This window comes from Morone saxatilis, unplaced genomic scaffold (assembly GCF_004916995.1).
Source record: "Morone saxatilis isolate NCDOM2014 unplaced genomic scaffold, NCSU_SB_2.0 Contig19, whole genome shotgun sequence".
Classification (NCBI taxonomy): Eukaryota; Metazoa; Chordata; class Actinopteri; family Moronidae; genus Morone; species Morone saxatilis.
Window position 1 is genome coordinate 13439542 of NW_023339751.1, and position 17031 is coordinate 13456572.

At 43.4% G+C, this 17031-nt stretch overlaps 1 protein-coding gene across 8 annotated transcripts in view; it reads left to right on the forward strand.

Annotated features, from left to right (window-relative positions):
- The window catches only part of LOC118329332 (transcription factor COE3), a 67229-nt gene that overhangs the window by 24969 nt on the left and 25229 nt on the right, over positions 1-17031 (forward strand). For 4 of the 8 annotated variants that reach the window (XM_035663460.1, XM_035663465.1, XM_035663461.1 and 1 more), the window contains exons 7-8: positions 14215-14296; positions 16392-16533. In XM_035663460.1, the coding sequence (XP_035519353.1) occupies positions 14215-14296; positions 16392-16533 (224 nt within the window). The remainder of the gene's footprint in view (positions 1-14214; positions 14297-16391; positions 16534-17031) is intronic. The other 4 variants (XM_035663463.1, XM_035663464.1, XM_035663467.1 and 1 more) reach the window with 1 other exon arrangement.

Below are 17031 nucleotides of genomic sequence, written 5' to 3' on the forward strand. Positions count from 1 at the left end.
CCCCACCACACCCCCCACACGCACCCTGCTGTGAACTACAGGGAGTATCTTAAATACTTCTGTAGGCAATGTCCCTGACATTAATAACAATGAGCTTGGCATAACCACAGTACATTCTTAGGGAAGATTCACAGTTTGACATTCAGCCCAGATGCTATCGCAGAGCCTCAGTGTTTAAGACCGCAGAGAAGACAGACATCTGTCACTTGTTACCTTTGAAGTGAATAAGAGAGGGACGCGGAAAAACACAGTGGACAAAAGGCCATTCTGACCACAGACCCTCAGTGTTTACAAACGGAAAGAGAGAGTGACAGGAGAAACTCAAGATGAATGGATCACTGCTGTTGATCTCTCCTCCTCATTCCATGTGCTAAGTTATTCCGTGGCTGCTACCCCAGTGGGGGGTGTAGGGAAACAGGAAGTTGAGAGAGGCAGGCAGAACGCCTCAAGGACTCTGGAGGAGCAGAGCACTGCAGCCTGCATGGGAAAAAAAAACTCCTAACAACTTACTGTACACTTCTCTAACCTGAGGTACCAAACATTACAAATGTGAACATAATCCACGTTTTAATGAGTAGATGACGCTATATTAAGGCAATATTTGCAATCGTGTTGATTTCTCATGTTGAAATAACATCTATTGCATTAGCTGTTATTTGTGTAGAGTGTGGATTGAGAATATGTGTAGAAGTGTATTTTGATACAATTATTAGAACAATGGCTGTATTCATTTATCTTCTGTCATGTCTCCTCAGACCTGTTTCTATTTCAGGTTGCACGTCAAGTGAGAGCAGCTATATCTGGCTGGCAATTAAGCTGGTCCTGCCTCCCCTTGATGCTTGATTAGTCCGATTGATGGAGGAGGCCATATGTGGCGGTGTCAAAACTTGGCAGCCAAGCTCCATCCTCTCAAATGAGAGGCAGGCAATAAAGAGGCAGGCTGCCCAGAGTGGGTGCACGTATGCGAGGCCTGCAGCGCCATGATTTGGGCCCCCTGATATGTAGAATTTTCTCTGGGGGTCTTTAGGGCACTGACCACTCCAGCCAAGTTCTCGTCGGGGCAGAGGTGGCCACCGGCTAGGGGTGTCACTGTACTGAGCCCTCTGGGGCACAAGCTCCAGGCAAGGCGTGGGGGGTGTGTGTGTGTGTGAGGGGGGGTGGAGTGGTAGATGGGGGGTTGGGAGGTTTAGAAAGCTGAAAGATATGGCCCCCTTCCCAATCTCGCTCGGAGACAACAAAAAGGGAATGCTTGAGAAGGGGAAGCAGCGGGAGGAGAGCACAAAGACAAAGGCGCGGGCAAGGTCAGTCTAGCTAATGGGCCTGAGCCGTAGGCTGCCTGGGGCTAGGCACACTTCTGTTCTCTCTCACACACTGGGCCTTCAAAGACCCTTCAGTCCACCCCTCTCCTTCTCTCCTCTCTTCCTCCATCTCTTCCACTCCTCTTTTACTCTTTTCCTCACTTCCACTGGTGACACTTCCTTCCTTCAAAAGGTTCTGCACAGGTGCCTTTAAAAACACATTTTCTATGAAACACCTCCCATATACTCACTTTTTGTCCATTGTATCAACAATTGGGATGTTAATGAATGACCGAAATTATTCCGCACAGCGTTTCCAAAATGACGGAGAAGATATTTTACTTTCCGAAACTAAGAGGGTGCAGAACTCTTCAGGTTTATCTGTTGTCACCGACCGTCATTAGGTCCAAGGTGGGTCCCTGGAAGTGCTAAGAGGAACTGTTGGAAATGAGGAGGAGGTGGAGTGTTGTTGTCAGGTTGGCTGGCTGGCGTTACTTGGCTCCACTCGAGGGCTCCTTTAATGTGCAGCGGAGTAGAATAAGTGAGTGGCTGTGGGCACCAGCTGAGCTCACTCTCGTCTTCGCCTGGTAGCTGAGGGGTGAGCCGCTGCCACCTGACACTGGGCACACGGCTCAGGGCTCCTCTTGGCAACGTGGCACAGCACACATGTCCCCTCATTTGGATGGAGATTCAGACACAACACACAAAAGCTTTACCCCCCCCAGTCCTCCTCCTCCTTCTCCTCCTCCTCCTCCTCCCTTCCCTCCCTCACTCACTCAGTCTCTCTTTTTTCCCTCCTGTTTTTTTTCCTCTTCCTTTAGTTTTTGACGGCATCATAATAATCTGGGTATCTTCTTGATCATGCCCCATGTTTTTTTTTTTCTTTTCTTCCTCATCTTCTCGGAGACGAGTTTGAAATTGCCTGCGTCAGGACTTTGCTAATTAAAGTCATACTTTCAAAAATGCCATAATAACTGTTAATTAGCTTGATGCTATTTTCAGCATAATTTGCTAATTAGTGGAAAACCTGTACAGCGTTTCTCTCTAATTACAGTATGGCTCCGCACGGCGCATCTGTGCCTTGACTCCAAATGATACCATTACAAAGTCCCGTATTACGCATTCTCTCAAAACAGTTAATTGCCTCCACAGATAGTGAGATACTTCAGTCAGCTGATTTTTATGGTAATAAATGGACAGGCACAGACACAAACCACCCTGGTTCATATTTATGAAATATGAAAAAGGAAAACAACCTCTTTATGAGATGCATGGAGTTAGTTTGGAATATAATCTGGCTGGCTCTGTGATGATTTTGTGTGCTCATGCGTTGAGTTGTTGAGACTTTTAATGAAGTTTGATTTATTCTATGTTATAACCTTGTGAGCAAGCAAGGCATAACATTGTAATTAGAGCTAAAGATGTAGACAGTAACGATATCAACCTCATGAAAAGGTAAAGGCAAAGCTGCGATGGATTGTGCTTTCAGAGGTGGTTTCCATGTAAATACAAGTAGCAACATAATGTGGCCGTGCCACAGCTTATTACGGAGAATGTAACTACCTTGTCGCCCGGCCAGTTATTTTCATGTAGCCTAGCAAGGGGAGAGAATTATGGACATGACCACAGGTTGACCCTAATACATGTGTATACTCGACACAAATTATGACTCATTAAGTGTGGTGAGGAGCATGATTGGCATGACCCCTGACCTCAGGACGTCAGCTGTGCCCATCCTCCGCTTTGCCCTCCTTTTGACAGCCACCAGTCTGACAGGGATAGCATCGGCGCTGGCTAATTAATGCACCACTTCAGAGACCCTTTCATTTATGGCTTCTGAAAGGCATTATTAAATTAATTAAACCACCAAGAGTTAGTCATTATGAAATCAGGAGGTTTACATGGATGACAGCGTTTATGAATTAAACATCCCCAAAGTTCCTCGCAGGAGATACCCCGAGCTGCGTGTGGGTACCTAGCACGACAGATGTTTGCCCCCCCCCTTCCTCGAGCTAACCTGTATTGCAAGCGATTTAGGTCTCATTTGGGGGTTTGAAAACTGAAAGCAGGAGAGAAAGAGGTTCAGGATAGCTAATGAGCAGAGAAAGAGAGGGGAAAAGGAGGTCACTAGCTCTGTTCATCTGTAGACAGTGCAGATGGTTCTGTTTTATACAATACAACAATGGCGTACATCAATTTGTTGATCGCTAATAGATAGCTACTCTCAGATGAATTGTAAACTGGGATCAGTTGTCTGTGGGTTTTAGCTAAGAACTCTACATTTATAGCCTCGAAACATTTAGAAAAGCTGTGTGCTGTTTTTAACTCATCATGTGATGTGAAAACTACAAATGGTTCACGAGATAAATCCCATAAACTTGGGCTTAGCTGGAGAGCAGAGGGCAGAGATGAGTAGCTCACTCAGGAGCCTTGACGATAGACTCCTTTTCATCTGTGGACTGAGATTCACAGATTATCTCAAGAGGCTCTCTATCTCTGTCCTCGTCTCTATTTCTCTTTTTCTGTTTCTCCACCCTCCCTTTCTCGCCCCTCGATTCAGGAAGTTTGCCAGCTACTGTCTTTGTTTACAATGCCAAGGGAAAATGTCAGAGCCGTTGAGAAAAATATCCTTAGAATCTTTTTTTTCATCTTCTTAATCTAACAGTTTACTGAACTTGATAAGTGTCCTATCAACATGCTAATCAAATTACTTCGGAACCAAAATTGACAGTTTTCATTAATTATACAAGATTATTCTAATTGCAATTCAAATTTATTCATTCCGAACAGAAGGTATTCAGTAATATTTTACAAAATTTGCATATTAAATGGAGGGAGTTGTGCATTATGCATGGTAATGTATGCAGAGTTTCTTATTTTTAACTTCACGGCCATATGTGGTGTCGTTGTAGGAGCAGGTGAAAAGTCTAAGTGTGTTTAATTTGCTTGACAAACATTCGGCTGGAGCTTGTCAAGGGGAGTATTGTGAATGCCAATCTTTATTCCCTCTTTATTGATTACCCCAAACTCTAAACATCTGGAGGTAAATGGCACTGAGAGAGATGAACTGAATCATGGGATTAGTACCTTCAATGACTGAATCACTATCAATTACTTCAATAGCATAATTCAAGTGTACTGCATAAAAGCTACAGTACCTTGGTTTGAGCCAGGATTAATATTGCAATTTAACGTAACAATGGAAGCATGGGAATGATATGGATGGCGTCCAACTTTTTCACATTGATGTCATAAAGCTAATGCCGTTATCTAAATACGAATGTATTTAATTCCTAATTTGGGCTTTGTTTGTAAAATGAAAAGGCTGAACGCATTAGGCACATGTTTTAAAAGGTAATGGATTCTGTGAGTAAAACAACCTTATTTATTCACTGAGACGCAAAACCCCCAATTTGCTCTTTGTTTTTATTTCCTAGAGCGGGCAGTGAAGTGCAAACAGCTTACTGGGAAGCTGTTTACTACTGTATATGACAAAGGGTGTGCATGCATGCGTGTGCGTGCGTGTGTGTGTGTGTTTATGGGGAAGGGGGCTGCTCTTCCAGCTCCACAGGCAAGGTCTTGTGTTGTAATGTAAGCGTAATAATTATCAAACAGCATCAGGGGCTCTGGGTATGGGCCTTAACAGGGGGAGAGCATGTTTGATATGTAGAATCAGCCCATAGTGCATCCATAGAGGGTGACTAAATCGCACGGTTCATGGATCACATTAGTATTGCTCTGCATCCACACTCGCACTATAGGTGATTTCCATTTAGACACACATTTCCACATGAAGATAAATATGACTTGAATCGTAATTTCCCTGAAGTAAATATAATACAAATACAACATAATACAGTGTCAGGCCAGGCAGGCTAATAGATTACTAGCGTGTTTTCCATTTGTATGGTAAGTGGTGAACCTAGGTGGTGGTCTGGCGAGTAACAAATTGAATGTTTAATCCATCTCAGTGCAGATTGAGGGTATCAGAAAGATCGGTAGTCGTATGAGTTCTCTTGTGACTGGTAGTATATTAGATATTTTTACTCTTCAGGGGTTTGAGGAATGTTGTTGGATTAACAAGAGGTGCAAAGTGGTAGATAAATGCAATTTCTTATCTTTTCTGGAGTCGTCTGTTATTTTTCAAATAGGTATTTGGATTTGACATGCAGTATTTCCAGTCACTCAGTGGTGTAATCTCTGATGTCGGATTACAATAACATTGCCTCTGTTTTAGTTAGATATTCACACAATATTTTATTACTCTTAAGCAGAGAATTCCATAATATATTTTATATTATACTATTTAATTACTAGCTTGACTCTCTTTCACCAGTTGCATATGTATAAGTCATTACACTCACTTCATTATGTTTCCCTTTTCTCTCTTATATGTTAGAGAGATCGTTGCGGAGAAACCATGACAAATATGCAAAAGATATGCTTCCTTAATGTTACCAAACATTCTCTAAGTACATATTTAATTCTTTAATAAATGTTTGCTCTGGCATTTTGGAGAAGCAAGATTAGCGTCAACTGCACAGCATCTCATATAAAGTGTGACAAATTGATATTTTTATATAGCTTAATCTGTTTACTATGATGTTTATGCGAGGAATTATTACAAACTAATTAAAGAAATCACTTTGATATAATTAGTCAGATTTCAGGAAGCTCATTAGTAGTAATTTGCATGAAAAATAAGCCCTGTAGTGGTGCTTAGACCCAGCTATTCGATCTGTGTTTTATCTGGTTACACATCAACCCCCATTGTTTGTTGTTTGAGGCTGTCTGAAGTGGCCCACAATATTTTCAGTCATTGCCCCGAGAAGCGGTGGGGTATCTTTTAACAAATTCCTCCCCTAAAGCAAGTCAACCTGTATGGGGAAGCAGACACACGCCTCTGTGTACATAAGGCAGGAGAAGTGAGCGGCAAAACACTGTCTATTTATCTGTCAGGTTCCTGACAAAGAACTGAGCTGACAAGTAAGGGTTTCCCTCAGCAGAGCAGGGGGGCTTTGTTCACCGTACTTACATGCCCAGTCTATGCCCAGAGACTCATGTTATTTGCAAATCATATTCTTTGAAAACTCACAAACGGGGCGAGACATGCCACGCTACGGGTTTGTCAGCTGCCTTCACAACAGCTAGCTGTATCGCTAACAGTGTGCGGTTCGGTTAGGAAGCAGCTTTCTCTTAGCATTTGCCTCGCTGTCACTTTTTCCAACACATGCGATCTGTGTCTTCATGCTTGGGGTCTCTCCTCCCTCAGAGGGTTGCCATCTTCCCTTTGGACTGACAAATAAAACGCCCACACTCCCGCTGAAATAAAAAGAGGGGGAAAAAAGACACTCCTGGAATTACATCATTCTCTGCTGAAGCAATTCTTCCAGAAATTGATGTATTTATATATATATATATATATTCACATAATTAGATAAAAGTAATGATAATAATTTAAAATAAAAAAAGTTATTTTAAATGCAATTTATTTTTTCTCAGCACAGCCCTGTGGCAGAGGGTTTCAAAATGCTGGTACAAAAACAGGACCTGTTTATTCTCTATACCCTTTTCCCACCATGGACGAAATCCTTCCCTAAACATCCGGACAGAGAAGCACTTGTGTGGCGCTGATGTCACAGACCTACCTGGCCTCCCTCTCACAAAAGCTAAGGTATCATTAGCTAGGCCCACACAATGGCCATTCAACCAAGCCACTGCGCTCCTCAGGACTAGGGAACAATGTTATTTTTTGTCTCAGAATTATAAAGACAGAGTTTTGCAGGAAACCTGACAGACAAAACCCTTTAGAGGTAAATGCTCCAGGCGGCTTTTGGGTTTAATCTTTTCCCATTAGCATTTTGCCCCCCCTCCCTCCCTCTTGCTCACACACAAAGACCATATTTACAGGGTCAAAAGTAAAGGCTCTGAGTCTCTGGAGACTGCTTTTTGTGTAGATCTTTTCTATATATTGACAACACTTTCTGCTTTTATTTTTATTTTCTGCTAATGTGTTTCATTTGGGCGACTGAATAGTTTGCTAATATCTTAAACAGGTGTGTTTGTTTGTTTGTGGTGGTAAATACATGTTTTTTTCACAATAGAATAACAGAACAGAACAGAAAATCTAACACACTCCTTCCCCCTTAACCAAATATTGTAAGAAATCACAAATGCAAGCATATTAAAAATTATTAACCCACAATGTCGGGCTTTATATAATAATAATAGTTATATAGTCAACAATACAACAGCTATGCTAAGGGTTCATATGTGCTACCTTTGTGTGTGTATGTTTGGGTGCATGTGTGCTTACGCGAGTGTGCGTGCTCACATTCACTTATGCTTGTGTGTGTGTGTGCGTGTGTGTGTATGTGTGTGTGACTCCATGTGTGTGATTCATTCCAGGGCAGTTTTAGTCCTTATAAAATATTCATTTTGGTTGTGCAGGGCCCTGTAATTGCCATCTCTCACCCTGAATTATTTATACCTCGCACAGACTGACAAAGCTTTGCCATACGGCCCCAGATGAATCAGAAAGCAGCCATCTCTGCTGCCAACAGCACTGGGCTTTCACACAAATATGGCAGCCACGTCTCTCTGCCTGGCCTCTCTTAATTTGACATTTTCTTTTTCCCCCTGCCTTTGTCCTAGGTGCACAGAAAGGTTACCTGTTAGCTTTAAGCACCGACCCGCTCTCTGTCTTTCTGTCTCTATCCCCCCTGCCTACATGACAGTCCAGTTTTTTTTCTTCTGAGAACGCGTTAATGTGGTGGCGATGTCAGAGTGGCTGCCTCATGTTTTATGATGACTGACCAGTCCTGACAGCCACTTTAGATGTATGTATTATACATTAGTAATAATATGATGTAGAAATACACTCGCATACATTTGAACATGCATGGACAGACAGCAAAACCACTGACTCACCGACCTATATATAACACACACACACACACATGCAAATAAGCCCCCAATGGCCTGCTGGATCCAGCATGGCTGTTGGTAAATGGTCAAAGCCCCCCTGCTGGCTTTGCCCGTACAGCTGCGTTCCTCTGCGTCCTGCCTGGGTCTGATCACTCCAAGGTGCCACAGGAGAGAGACGGCACTGTATGGCTCTCATTGTAGGCCTGCTCAGGGGCCTTCCAGAACCCCACGTCTAACACCCTAAATACTACTATTCACCCAGGCCAGTTACTCCAACATATGCTTATCTTCCATCTCGCTAGTGCAGGGAGGTGCTGACTGGTATTTCCTCAAGGCCCCGAGCTCCAATGCTGACCAGTAATCAAAGCACCATATTTCTCCTCCTGCGCAAAAATAACCTGGAGATACCTCTCTGCCGTCCAGCTGGTGAGCAGAGTAAATATTCCTGAGAACTGCATCGCTAATGTACGTGATTATTTTTGTAATGTCAGCAACCTCATGACTGACATCGTTGAGACTGTCATAGTCATTATCAGTAATCATCATCATACGTTTTTTATGGTCCCGGTGATGATTCAGTTATATTTATGAATTCCAGTCTGGATGTAGATGATGTTGGCTCTATGGCGGCAAACCAGTGTTTGATTTCGCTCGTAAAATAAAGCTGCGCAAGACAAAACAACGCAGAATTATTTATGTTTTGTGTCTTATTATATTGTGTTCAAAGTCCTGGTAGAGAAAAGGCGTATTCAGAGTAAAACAAAGAACAGCGTGCAACAGTACACAGCCTCAGCAGTATCTTGATGTGAGGGGATGGGAGAGGCAGAGAGAAAGCTCGGGGCTAAACATGCAGTATGTGGCGGGCTGGAGCTAAAAGCTGCATAAAGCACACAGCCTTAGTCCACTGTTAGCAAGTGATGGATAGTTAGCAGGAGCTTCGAGTCTTCGTCTAATCTGTTACAGTAAACCTGTGCCAAAGCCTGAAGGGAATCAGTGGGGGCTTGCTAGGAGTGGGTTTGACGTGAAACCATTTGTGAGGACGAGCGATTCTCTTAAGTAAGAAACTAACAGTGTCCGGAGAGAGAGAGAGAGAGAGGAGAAGAGAGAGAGGGAGAGAGAGATGAGATCTGTGAAGAGAGAAGAGGAGAGAGAGAGAGAGCTAGAGAGCGAGGGAGACAGGAGGTGAGGAGAATGAGTGAGAGTACGAGAGAGAGAGAAGGAGGAAGAGATACCATAATGAGTCCTGTAGCCATGGAGTAAATGAAGAGGGATTGACAGAGTGAGGGATCCTCAAGTGAAATAATGTCAATGCCACTCTGCCCATTAGAGAGAAAGGGGGATGGTGGAGGAGAGGGTAAAGAGGGATGAATGGAGGGACACGGCTACATCTTAAGGTGCAGAGGAAGCACATAAATTATTTGTGACACCCCCACAACACACACACGGCTAACAAAAATATGAAATATGAAACAACAAAATGAACTGACAATAGAAGCTGACGAAAATAAAGAAATAAAAACAAAAAGAGGCCTTGGAAATACCCAATAAATTCTCTGAGACATGTAGTTGGGATATTTGATGTCGAACAATAATAATCACAGTGACATCTGCCTTGCTGCTCTCGGAGGAGATGGGCAGAGCTCAAGAGTGGAAGGGGTTAATCTCCCAAACCCAATAAGGTTGGATAGTGAGGCACTTGTTCCCTGATAAAGAAGTGATAGGATCTGTGGGTCTGGTCCCTCGGCGCTTGTACAGGGGTAGAGCAAATATTGTTAATGTGCTGTGGTTTACTTCAGCTAAGGCGAGAAAAACAGCTCTGCTTGACGAGAGAAGACAGCGGCGAACCAGAATACGACAGAAATGGCCACGCGGCTCGGCTTGGCCTCCCAGGGACTTAACTGGCATATATATCCAAGACCACTCAGTTGCATAAATAAGTGTTCGGGAAGATTAAGATCTATAAGTGTCTCTATTTCTCGTTTTACCTGCTCCGTCTTGTCACAACAGGGATCTGAATGCAGTTCAGTGGAGTGCCTAATAACTGGAGCAGTAGGTAGGGAAGGCAGGAGGCTTGACATTAAGACCCTGGCGTTTTGGAAATCCGATACGCTATTGACCCGTGTACTACTATCTCAGCGTAGAGATCTGGTGTCAGCAGATTGTAGTCTGGTGTTGGGAGCCGTTTCTTACAGGGCTCCTGTAACAGGGGCCCATTGAGTCTGGGAGGCAGCTGGGGCCTGATGGGCTGGAGCTGGGTGGTGATCGATACTCACCGCCCTGCAACGGATGACCTCACTGTCATGGCTGCCGGCTGTGGACACTGCATGCTAGTCATTAGTGCCGGGGCACCAATCAGGAGCTTAGAGTTGTCAATACCTGACTCTTACAGATACTGTGGCCATCTGTCAGTGTATTGTGTAACGGCCTAAACAAATACGGGGAAGCTCTTTTGTGCAATAAGAACAAGGTGTACTATTGAAGGAAAAAAAAAAAACGCTTTCATGTACGTAATTTAAGAAACCAGCGGGTGAAAATAATTTAAAACAGCTTAGACTTAACTTAAATTTTTTTACAGGTCATTAAAAATAGTGCTAATCTGAAAATGAATGGATTAAAAAAAATGAATGAAATGGACAGGAGAGCTAGCCTCCACTGTCGATGGAGCCTTCTTAATAATACAACATTATCCTTATTTGCCCTCTTCACTCAAATCAAAGGGATGGACATTTATGCATGAGTGACATCAACCTTGCAATTAAGTTAGCCATTTAAATGAGAGAAGGCCTTCCTCACCTCGCCTGTTTGTTTTTTTCCTCTCTCTCTTCTCTTTTTTTTCCTATTCCCCTCTCTGTTTGATGATGGGAGAGGGTGAGCTAGAATTAGGGCGATGGGTCTTCCTTTGAGTGTCAGCCTAAAATGATCAGAGTAAAGATAAGAGGGTCTAGCAGCCCTCAAATCAGTCAAAGTGCCAAAGTCGGCCTTTTTCTCCTCAATTACCGGGTCTGTGAAGCCAGGGAGTGGAAGGCGCCGAGCCTGCTGCATTACTAAAGAGACAATCTATTTCCCCTTTGACCAGAGGGAGAGAAATCATTATGGCATGATTAGTAGCTTCGGCAGTGGGCGAGCATGGAGGTACTACAGGAGAATCGTATTAATTGCCTTAGACCAAGGCATGAGCAGGATTGTTTTAACGTTGATTTGTGGACCTGTATGACTAGCTGTCGGAGAGATAAAAGCTGATGTCAGGTCTTAGTTATACTGGCAGACTTCGGGCATGCAGACGGAGAGCGTTGATGTCAAAATGAGCTACCACGGCTGCCCTGGAAGTCTTTCTCTATATGCCTGTCGATGTCTTCCTCTTTGTCTTTCTTCACACTTCATAGTTTTCCTTTACGCCTCCCACTATCCCTCCCTCTACTCCCCCCTTCTCTCAGATGGACTACACCCCACCCCTTCCCGCACTCCCTTTCTCTCTCTCCTCCAACTGATAGCTGCCTTGGCCGATTATTTCATCCAGTGCGGTCCACTGAGAGCCTCCTCTCCCGGCTTTGGAAGAGCTTTAATTAGCCATGTTAATATCCCCTTCATTGGCCTTAATATCACTCAACACCTTCCTCCATCTCAGCGGCCACCAGGGTCCCCCTGTCCTGTCAGAACAGCTGATTATTGAGAAGGATAGCTTTAATCAAACCTAATTGCAGTTCATTCTTTCTCTCTATCCCCCTTTGCCCTCCATTGCCAACATCTAATGGCAGCGACGACTTGATATCCCATTAAAAAACAATTAAACAACCTCCTTTTGTCTCCATGCGTGCCAAAACACCAGCACAAACTTCTGTAGATATTTAAGAAGTAAAAGAGAGAGAGAGAGGGGCCTTGTCTTAATTGCTCTCCTTTTCACCAAGGACCAATTTGCACTGTGCTCATGGAGAATCTTAACCAACTCAAATGTAATGGATGCTATAGCACTGCCACTGCTGTGGACTATGAAAATTAAGCTTATCTTTTTAGCAGAGAAATTGTGCTTAATTGCCTTCATAACAGTAAACATAAAGGAGCTACTTTATGATAGCGTGGGCACTCAATTTCTTGTGTTTATTGTTTCTTAACTTTTGGTTTCGCTGTAGTCGAAACAGTATGTAAAAGCATTAAAGTATCCAAGGAAAGAGACAAGACTAACTCTGAAAGTAATATGTTTCTTTTATGAAGTCAATGCATTGCCTGGGAAATGTATTCTATCTCCCGTTGGTAGACATAAATTGTCTAACAACGGGTGATGCATGTACACGCACATGCCCACACACACACACACTTTGCGTGTGGATGTGCACGCACATACCCACAAACACACACACTGGCCTTACCCAATCTGTATGAGAGGCGACAGACAAATAAAAGTCGTATTTCAGGTCTGCTTTCCGCAGATGTCTGCTGCTCTACATTATGACTCTTTGGGGAAATAAAAACAGGGTCAGGGAATTAGAGTACATAATGGTCATTTTGATGATCAGCCAACAGATGCAACCCGAAAACACAGTGAACACAATCAAGCGAAATGCACTAATGACAAGTCAGGTTTTTTATGGCCTCACCACACACCGACAGGCAATCAGCATTCTGGCATGGGTTAAAACGTCTTTTATTGATGTCCGAGCCAAAGCTCCTTGGATGTGGAGTGAAAATATTTTCTCACCTCTCCTCTCCCTCCTGGGCCCTCAGTGAAGCATAAGGTATAGGAGTCTATCGAAGAACGCTTCTAAATGACCAGTGCATGTGTTAATGTGGCCAGGGTTAGAAGGGTCATTTTAGACTCTGATTTATGGCCTGGCCGGGATCCCACTGGGCGAACGAGAAGTCTTAAGTGTTGTGAAAGCGTCCTCACAGGCCACACAAGCCACTGTATTTAGCTGAATGAAATGGCCGTGCAATCTATGGTGCAATCTATGGTAATCCAATGAGCCGCTGTGATTCTGTGAGCCAAGGTAGTGTTACAATGGAAACCACAGTATTGCATATAGTAATGCTAGTGCAATGTGATGAAAAATAAATACCATGGCACGGTATTTACAGTATAATGAATCGGAGAAAGCAAAAGCACAATCAGTCATGATTCTGTGGGGAGAATTTGCAAAAACAACAAGTCAATTTCATTGTTTATTCTGTGTGGTTTTGTAAGATTTTACACAATGGGCTGCATCTGAGACAATATTTCTTATTGTTAATCTTTCTCTTTTTTAACTATTTTATGTCTCTGAGGTCACATCTGATATTCAACTCTCAATACAAGGCTTTATCAATAAATTCTACGCGTCCTGAGAGAAAGCAGGAGAGGAAGGCAGCTTACAAACTAACCAAGCCCAGATCTCACTCAGACGTGACATTTGTTCAGAGACGATTAGCCAGGTTGTAATTTGTGGCATAATTGCCTCACCCACCCACAAGTGCATGGGTGTGTGTGTGTGTATGCGTTATGCTTGTGTGTGTGTGTGTGTGTGTGTGTGTGTGTGTGGCATACGGTGGTCCCAGGAGTGTCCGCCTAATTGCCTGACAGGACTATAAGTTTTGTGGCGCGCTCTCACCTTGTTAGGTCCTTTATCCCTGATGCTCTTCAAACAAGACCTGGTCACAGGTGGGCCTCATTTGCTTCCCTATTGAACAGGAGAACTTTAATTGCACAGGGGGTGTCCTGGGATTAAAGAGGTGGGTGGAATATCAAGTGACTTCCTGTATGTTAGTGGCAGATGGGTGTTGGGAAAGACCCATGAACTCAGGTGAGGCGATGAGATGACAAAGAGACTGATGCTCTCGATTTTGAGGGAATGATAAATACATTCAACTTCCTTAAACTGAAATAGTGTAATGTTGCGTTTGTTTCTGACTGACTGGATGAATGGATCAGACGTAAATATTCCACAGCATTTTCATTTAGAAAGGTATCTTAAATGGTATAATTAATAGTTTTTGCTTTTGTTTTTGTGCTCTCTTTCAGATTCTTCCTAAAGTTCTTCCTCAAGTGCAATCAGAACTGTCTGAAGAATGCAGGGAATCCACGAGACATGCGCAGATTCCAGGTGAATCTATTTCACACATATGCTCTGTCTATTTCTGTCTCTGTCTCGCGCTGTCTGTCTCTCTTTCTGCAAACACACACACAGTTGTACAAATGCACAAGTACACTACACATTGACACACATTCACATATGAATGTAATTCTATTATTGGCACTGAAGGAGGCAAAAACCAGGGAAAGAGAGAGTGAAGGATTCTGTGTCCTGTGTGCTCTGGACAGAATATTTATTAGGGAATACCATCTGACACAAATAAGGATATAGGATTTAAGAGTGCCATCAATTGTGTTCCTGACAGCTTTCTGAGCCTCAGCGCAGAGGGGAGGACGATCCAACCACATGTAACAACAGTGTTAACTCAGGATCTGTCTGGCAGCGGAAACGCATACCTTCTTATACACACATATGCGCAAGCACGCACACACGCAGGCATACACGCATATGGATGCATGCCCATACACGCTAGGAGCGCATATATTTGCTTTCTCTACATCCCTCTCTCATTCCTACCCACATATGCATACACTTAAACGCACACATATGCAGGTCTCTGTATAGCCAATGAAAACCATTGTAAGCCATCTGAAAACCATCATTATTGCGGGCTGACAAAATGCTGCGATTTACACTAAAGGGACATGACCGTTGAGCACTTTTTACTGCTTCTTTAACCCTCTCACTTCTAATGTGTCAGGTAGTTGAGCCTTGAAATTATTGACGCCCCCCGCTGATCCATTTATCCAACCATCCATCCATCCTACCAACCACATTTTCACCACAAGCAGCCCAGTAGGTCAAGGTGAGAGAGTAAGAGTTTAGTGTGATTTGTCCTATCAGGATAGTGACAAACTACAGGAGGGCGTCCGTCACTGACAGCACTGTTCTGTGATAGACACACAAGCAGCATCCTCCAGGAGGAAGCCCAGACATGAAACAGACAAGACAGGGTGTCCCCTCCTGATGTCACCACCATCAGACCTCCCCTGACTCCTCAAATCTTCCCTCAGGGTGAATGTGGACTGATGCATGACAGCCACCAAGGGCTTTCACCTCTCACTCCTGTGTGTCAAAAGGAATGCAAGAAAGAAGAAAGTTGTAGCATCACTCTTTTTGTGAAACTAAAACATGTAACCTAAGACTAAAACAACAAGATTTTGGATTTTTCTCGCTGATGATAATCCCTTGTCTTCAGTCCAACAGTTAGAATGCCATTTTTCTCTAAATAGATTTCCCAGATGCTCCACTATAGGTGTTTCTCTGGCCAAAGTTGTGTATTCTGAATGCCTTCCACTCCACTTATTACCCCCAAAAACCAGCTGGAGGCCAGAGAGGGCCCAATCCATCATCCTCAGCTTGGCCCAGCTCTGAACCTGCTCACAAGAATGGAGCTCTTTCACTTCCCCTCCTCCTCCCCCCTTACACCCCCACCCTTCCCAAACCAACCAAAAAAAGCGCCCCCCTAAATTCCACTGCTACACCGAGGTCACTCACCGGCGAAGCAAACCTGAGAGGGGCTCTCTGTTTCCGGCTCAGAAACACTTTGGCCATTCACATGCGGCTCACTGTTTGGAGATGTGGTAGCCAAAAAAACAACAACAAAAATAAGCATTATGAAATATGGAGTGTGGCTTGGAATCTGATCCTAGTAAAATGTTTGTTGAGTGATGGGATGGAGTACGGTTCAGTTGCTAATGACTCCAGTAATATTTTAAAAGGGAGGCCTTCCATCCTCAAATAGATGGACAAGCTGATCAATAATTCTGAGCTTCAGCTATGATGACAGTTAGTAGAGTGGGTAAACGGAAATGGTATTTTAGTGATTGAATAGTCAATTAGCTGTACACAAATGCAAGACACTAAAAAGCAAAAACAAAATGACTCCGAAGCAAGGTAATTGTAATTTGATACGTCCAAAGAGAACAACCACTTGAAGAGGTTTGACCGGTAATCAGTAGCATGCATGCATGTACCTGGACACAACAGAATTTCTAATGTATGCCCTTTAACCCAGAACATTAGTGAAAATGTCTAATATAAAACTATATTTCTCTGTTTCCTGTTTAATAAATTACATGTTTTACCTTCACTCTTGTTGCAGGTTGTCGTATCGACGACCGTCAATGTGGACGGCCATGTTTTGGCTGTCTCTGACAACATGTTCGTACACAACAATTCCAAGCATGGGCGAAGGGCTCGCAGACTCGACCCTTCAGAAGGTACGCCTCCTTATCTGGAGAATGGTAGGCACATTTTTACATCTTATAATTTGCTACGCTCCTTTTTCCTCATAGTTTCTTTCAGACATCCTCCAGTTTTACAAATCACACACTTAGTTTCTTCTAGTTCCTTAGAATCTTTTGTTCCTCCATCACTTTCATTTTTTACTTTTTAAGTTGCTTTTTTGCCTCCCTCATACCTATTTGTTTGTCTTGACTGGAAGTAGTATGCATCACTCAGTGTATTTATCATTTCGATATCACTAATTACGACAATAACACTCGGACACTCAGACTAAGTTATGATTTTAAAATGTTATACTACTTCCAGTCTCCTAATGCACCTACATTTGTCCTAAAAGCCCATGTGAAACATGATCAAATTGCTTAAGAATTTGGCTGTGAGGTCAATTTCCTGTCATTGGGTTCTGCAGATTTAGCTGTGAGAGAGCTGAAACAGGGGGGAGGAAGGAGAAAGGAGGGGGGAGGCAAGGGTGGGTTGATAGTGTGTGTGTGTGTGTG